The sequence below is a fragment of the Anguilla rostrata genome, unplaced genomic scaffold (assembly GCF_018555375.3).
Source record: "Anguilla rostrata isolate EN2019 unplaced genomic scaffold, ASM1855537v3 scaf0094, whole genome shotgun sequence".
NCBI classification, from domain to species: Eukaryota; Metazoa; Chordata; class Actinopteri; order Anguilliformes; family Anguillidae; genus Anguilla; species Anguilla rostrata.
This window is the reverse complement of record NW_026985666.1, coordinates 1-7,034: the sequence shown is the minus strand read 5'-3', so window position 1 is coordinate 7,034 and position 7,034 is coordinate 1. Positions and strand designations below refer to the sequence as shown.

Genomic DNA, 7,034 nt, shown 5'->3' with positions numbered 1-7,034 from the left:
AATTGGAAACAATCATACAATTAACACAGGGGGAGCAGGACACAAAACAGGAGTGCCGCCATCTGGCGGCCCAACAGGGAAAACGCAGACAGGAACGCAGGACCATGACAACCGGACACTGAACTGAGATGTGAAATAAATTAAAGAATAGTACAGGCTGCAGGAAGTGAGCGGCATTTTAACTTCCTCCACTGTCTGTGGTCAGGGTGGCACTCATCTGAAATTATGGCAGCTACACCCACAGCCGTGCCCGCTACTCCTCTGCACAAAAGAGCCAAGCAGGGGCACCTCACAGTACCCGCTTTGGGGCCCCAGAGCAGTGCTCCAGGTGGGGAGGGAAATGCAACCTCAGAGCTCCCAGAGCCACACTCTGGACCCCCAAACCACCATACTGCACTGCTGCCATACACAAAGATACGAAAACTACGCCTGTCCACTCCTTTCATCTTCTGTGAAAGTACAGTGTGTGCAAACTTTATGTTAATACGAGGGTTATAGGCTAAGCTACAGCAGTGTTTTGTTGATGTTTCGGCTTATGTCAAAAATCCGATGCATGAAGCATAAACACGACTGAGCTACGTATGGTAGCAATGATAAAGCATGCTGTTTGTGGCAGTAAAATGTACCCAGGAGGGATGGATGGATGCAATACATTCGATCTACTTGTAGATGTGGCAGTTACTAAAATAGGGAAGTCCCTGTATGTACATGTCAGATCAATTTCTTGGAAGATCTTTTACAAAACGGAATTAAATAATCTGGTTTAGGAAAATGGATTTTGTATAGGGCTCCTGAATGTATGTGTGTTTATCTGTGCCTGATGCCTGTCACACCTTTTACAGTCACTTTTATATTATCCTCTACTGTACATGTATTGGAATAGGGGTGACACGGTGGTGCAGTGGGTAGCACTGTCGCCACACAGCAAGAAGGCACTGGGTTCGAATCTCGGTTTGGGGCCTTTCTGTCTGGAGTTTGCATGTACCTCCGGGTACTCCGGTTGCCTCCCACGGTCCAAAAACATGCAAATAGGCCAATTGGAGACTCTAAATTGCCCATAGGTATGAATGTGTGAGTGAATGGTGTGTGTTCCCTGCGATAGATTGGCAGCCTGTCCAGAGTGTATTCCTGCCTCTCGCCCAATGCATGCTTGGATAGGCTCCAGCACCAGCTCCAGCTCAGGATAAGCGGGTATTGATAATGGATGGATTGATGGATGTATTGAAATAGGCAAAGCCTCAGATCTTAGCAACAGTTTGTGTTGTAATCCGGAATCATTTTTATAAAAACATAGTAGTTATGTTTATTTTATAAGCATAATATGCAAAAATGAACATAATTATTAACATCTGAATTTCAATAATACAGTGGGGGCAAAGAAATGAGAATTACCCAGTCTTTTTGAAAAAGGCACTACTGGTCCAGTCGAGACACAAAGCAAACGTTTCTGTATATTTTATTCAAACTCTTGTATCCAATAAAATTTAAAATGTGTATGATCTTCAGGAAGTGAATCAGAACTGTAACACATTCCACTTTTATATTTAGTGTGAAGCATTTCATTTGCGATCATATTCAGCCACACTGCTCTGTCTGCAAGGCTGTTTAATACTAATGGCTCATTAGCAAGCCACTGAGGCCAGATCAGAAATCTCTCCTGGTAAGTGCATTATCATATTATTTCATTTAGTCAAAACTACGTCACAATATTTTGTGGTGCAAGAAGATTAAACTGTAATCAAATATTAAATAAAATGCATTTTCGGACTATAAATGATTGCAGCCCCTTCGATACAAATATCATTCATCAAGTAAAAGGCTGTTTGAGTCTCTGCTTTCTGGAATCTTTGTGAGCTCTTCATAAAACCCAAAGCATTTTTAGGCATTATCAGCACATTAACTCACTGTGTGTACGTGTGTAGTAATTGTTATTATGCTATTTCTGCAAATTAATAGAATACTCTGACAGTCTTTGTTTGTGCTGTTCATTTTCACAGTGTAAATAATAATCAAGACCTGTATATGTGTATTTGGATAAATATTTTCAATCTGATGCAGCCATGCTCTTCAATACCTTGTTGGTAATCGTCCTCTCTGTGTCAGGTAAATTGTTCTTTTTTTTTTTTTTTTTCCAAATGTAGTTCTGATATTTCAGTCTACATATAAAGAATTTATCAGCATGTGTTCATATTTATTAGTCTCTCTTCATTATTTCAATCAGATGCCAAAGTAAATACATTTAAATTGCTTTAAGGAATGTATATAATTTATATAAAATAATGTTCTACAGTACATTAGTTTAGAGTAGTGCAATGTTTCTCATCTGAAAAGAGAGGGGAAAAAGAGAGAACCTTTAAGATGAAGTCTTCTCTTCACACTCAGCGTTGAAACTGAGACAGAGGCATGATATAAATATCTGTGGCTGTACTAGATGATCGGAGCTGTTGATTGTGCATGTTGCATTCTTAGAATGACGACACAAGTATTCCGGTGCCACGTTTTAATGAAAGCAGTTTGTTTTCACTGCAAGCAAAACATAACAGTTTTGGGCCGAAGGTATATGCAGACAATTGCTCTTAACTTGCTTGATTTGCTACTACATTCTAGCAAAGCTAGCTACTAAGCAACACTTCCTGTACCTGCGAATCTCACATTGATCGGCGGCTACTGCCATCTACTGACATCAGTTAGTATTGAAATACAAGAACAATTATTGATGTTCCATTGTTTTGGAGAGGTTAGGTGCACTTGCTTTAAAGTTTTGTTAATTGAATCTCTTAGCAGTCATGTTGCGAACAAATCGGTGTTTTAAAGGATTTCTGAGCAGTGTGTTTGTGTGTGCGTGCGTGAATTTGTGTGTGTGTGTGAGTGTGTGTGTGTGTGTGCATTTGCATATGTGTGCGCATGTGTGTGGGTATGTATGTGTATGTATACATGTGTTCGTGTGTATGTGTGCGCGCGTGTGTGTGTGTGTGTGTGTGTGTGTGTGTGTGTATGTGCATGTATATGTGTCTGCATGTGTGTGTGTGTGTGTGTGTGTGTGTTTGTATTTTTCAGGTGTTCTGAGCCAGGAGGGATGGGGAGTGACTTATACCGCTCAGAGAATCTGTGCCTTAAAGGAGTCTTCAGTAGACATGAGCTGCACTTACTCATATCCCACATCTCACACAGTGCGGAAAACATTCTGGGTTATTCCCCAGAACAGTCTACAGGACCTGTCCCAGGCCCCAGAGTACTCTCAGCGTGTGGAGTACCCGGGGAAACAGAACAGTGACTGCGCTTTCAGAATAAACCAACTGAGAATAACTGATTCAGGAACATACGGATTCAGGTTCCTGACCGCCAGTAATAATTTTACTGGAAAACCTGGTGTCACATTGGAAGTCACTGGTAATTATTTTATACTATGAACTCAGAGGATTCTCTACCCACGAGTATGACTGGAAGCTTTATTACAGGTTTAATTTGCTGTTTGCAGATCTACAGGTGATGGTGAATCCTGACACAGTGACAGAGGGACAGAGTGTGACACTGACCTGTAGCACCACCTGCACTCTGACTGGCAGCCCAGCCTTCATCTGGTACAGGGACGGATCTCCTCTGTCCTTCACTGATCAGAGTCACCTGTTCACAGCCAGCAGTGAAGATGCAAGCAAATACTCCTGTGCTGTAAAAGACTATGAGCTTCAGTCACCTGCAGTGGCTCTTAATTTGAGATGTGAGTACTAGAGGCCAAACTTCTTCAAATCTCACAATTTTGAAAGTGTTCAACTATAAATATTAAGCTAAATTGTACAGATTATACTATGCTGCATGTAAATGTTCTGTCATTATAGCGTGAAACATGAAACGTCAATACCTGAAAACATGCCATAATGCAATGATGGGAAAACACTACATACAGTTTGCCTGAGTGAGGTTAAAATTTCACATGAAACTACAAACCATTGTTCCCTCCTTCAGATTCTCCCAAGAGCATCTCAGTATCAGTATATCAGTACATTTATATTGATGTCACCCCTCAGTGTGACATCTATATACAACTGCAGAACGTGTTATTTTCTCTTTCAGATCCTCCTAAGAACACCTCAGTATCGGTGAGCCCCTCTGGTGAAATAGTGGAGGGCAGTTCAGTGACTCTGACCTGCAGCAGTGATGCCAACCCACCAGTGCAGAGATACGCCTGGTATAAGAATAATAGAACTGAATCCTCACAGGGAGGATCAAAAAGGAGTTATACCATTAATAACATCAAATCCGGGGATGCTGGAGAATACTATTGCGAGGCAGAGAATGCGATTGGGACAGACAGATCTCCTCATATAAATCTCAAAGTGCTGTGTGAGTAATTCTGCACTGTCATTTAGAATGGCTTGGATGGGCAGCATCTTCAGTGAAAATAGCCTATGCATATATTTCTGAATGCTGCAGCCTGTTTGTTAAGCTATAAAGGAGATGAACATACAGTTTGATGTACTGCTGGGTGATATCATTAAAACATATGATGTAAAACATCGCACCTCATTGATTAATGTTGCATAAGTAACCAAAAAAAAAAAAAAAAAGTTGAATTATTTAAAGGACAAAGTGCACCATGGATAGAATAAATCTTGCTCCAGGCGAGGTCATTACCCCTCACAATGCTGGGTGGGGAAAAGCCGTCACAATACCTTCATATAACTTCACATAAAATAATTCACTTCACAGGTACATATCAGTCTACAAGACAGAACCATGTAATAATATCTGATAAGGTCTGTCTTTCATACTTTTGTCTCTGCTAGTGTTTTGAGACGCAACACAGTGAGTGAGAAATTATATGGATTTGAGCACATTTTTCTAATGACTTTAGATGCTCCCAAGAATACCTCTGCGTGACTTTTATTTAAAACCGCAAGACCTGTTATTTTCTCTGTCAGATACTCCGAAGAGCGTCTCAGTATCAGTGAGCCCCTCTGGTGAAATAGAGGAGGGCAGTTCAGTGACTCTGACCTGCAGAAGTGATGCCAACCCACCAGTGCAGAGATACGCCTGGTTTAAGAAGACTGGATTTGCATTCTCGAGGAGAGGATCAGAACAGAGTTACACCATTAATAAAATCAAATCTGGGGATGCTGGAGAATACTACTGTGAGGCAGAGAATGTGATTGGGACAGAAAGATCTCCTCCTAAACGTCTTGATGTGCAGTGTGAGTATATCAGTGCATCTCAGCTTCAGACACACAGAGCAGAGAGTCAGTATCTCCTGAGTGTCTTTGGGCAACTTCACAGCAGTAAGACACTGAGTAAAGCAGTCACACTGGCCAGTGGAGGAGAAATCAGATATAATTACATTATCATACAGTGATGAGTCTGATCATACTGATATGTCTTAGATAAAATGTGTGGTCATTTTGATTTTGCAAAGGGCAAAAAAGGTACCTCTGCTGTGTCACTTTCCAACTACCTTAAAAAGCTACAGTATATCCAGTTCATTTTGTAACAAAGCATGATATACTGGGATATTTACTGTACCAGGTTCTGCAGGCCTTTTCCCCACAAACCACAGAATCCGTCATTGTTAGAGGCACCAAGGCTTTATTGTGTGCTCGATACCAAAAACACGGAAACTAAAACAAAACAAAACAAAACACGCACGATAAGGACGGGGATTAGATGGCATGCCACTCCCGCGTGTGTCTCTCATTCCAGCACCCCGGTCTCACTGCAGGCAGAGCATATAAACTATTACCAATCAATTGTAATTGCAAACAGGTGTGGTTGTAGGCCAGCTATACTGCTCCCACTCCGCCTGCAGATGGCGCCCTAAACACACCACCCCTCCACATCACATTGTGAGATTTCAGCTCCATTATAAACATTACTTTGAAATGAATGTCTCTGCTATTGTTTTGAGATGCAACACAGTGAGTGAGAAATTATAAGGAATTGAGAACATTTTTCTAATGATTTTAGATGCTCCCAAGAATACCTCTGTGTGAATTTTAATTAAATCTGCAGGACCTATTATTTTCTCTTTCAGATCCTCCTAAGAACGTCTCAGTATCAGTGCCCCCCTCTGGTGAAATAGTGGAGGGCAATTCAGTGACTCTGACCTGCATGAATAATGCCAACCCACCAGTGCAGAGATACACCTGGTTTAAGAATAATAGAGCTGTATCCTCAGAGACAGGAGGACCAGAGGACAGGTACACCATTAAAAGCGTCACATGGCAGGATGCAGGAGAATACACCTGTGAGGCAGGGAATGGGATTGGGACAAACATCTCTCCTCCTAAACATCTTGATGTGCAGTGTGAGTATATCAGTGCATCTCAGCATCAAACACAGAGAACAGAGAGTCAGGATCTCCTCAGTGTCTTTGGGAAACTTCACAGCAGTAAGACACAGAGTAAAGCAGACACACTGGCCAGTGGAGGGAAAATCTAATAAAGATATAATTGATTTAACATGATGAGTAAGCCAGATGATACGGACATGTCATAAGTTGCACAGGGCAAACAAACATACCATATGTACTGTAGATGTTTTATACCAAGTAATAGTTACTCTTAATAAACCAAGCAAACAGGATTGCATGTTTCTTTTTATATTTTTATCCTTTCTAAATAATGCTAAATATTTTTTTTTAAATCTAAAGACTGCTGTCATTATTGAAAGCTTTTGTAACCTGTGTCTCAAGGCCATTTACCAACCCCCATAAAACGATGCAGTATATTCTACTCATTTCCAAACAAAGAAAGCATTTGCAGTGTGATATTTCAGCTTCATTTTAAACTTTCCTTTGCAATAAATGGCTCTGAATCTATTTGAGACAAATCACAGAGATTGATAAATTATATGGAATTTAACACATTTCTCTATTGATTTTAGATGCTCCCAAGAACGCCTCAGTATCAGTGAGTCCCTCTGGTGAAATAGTGGAGGGCAGTTCAGTGACTCTGACCTGCAGCAGTGATGCCAGCCCACCAGTGCAGAGATACACCTGGGTTAAGAAGAATGACACAGGAGTCTGGCAGGCAGGATCTGGACAG

At 41.1% G+C, this 7,034-nt stretch overlaps 1 protein-coding gene across 1 annotated transcript; it reads left to right on the top strand.

The window, feature by feature from the left end:
• Window positions 1-4,640: 4,640 nt before the first annotated feature.
• LOC135246252 (B-cell receptor CD22-like) lies at window positions 4,641-7,019 on the top strand (the record flags this gene model as incomplete). The annotated part of the gene is made up of 4 exons (XM_064319754.1): window positions 4,641-4,647; window positions 4,920-5,189; window positions 6,023-6,295; window positions 6,874-7,019. Coding segments are annotated over exons 1-4 (696 nt in total), but the record flags the coding sequence as incomplete, so codon positions are not given.
• Window positions 7,020-7,034: the final 15 nt, after the last annotated feature.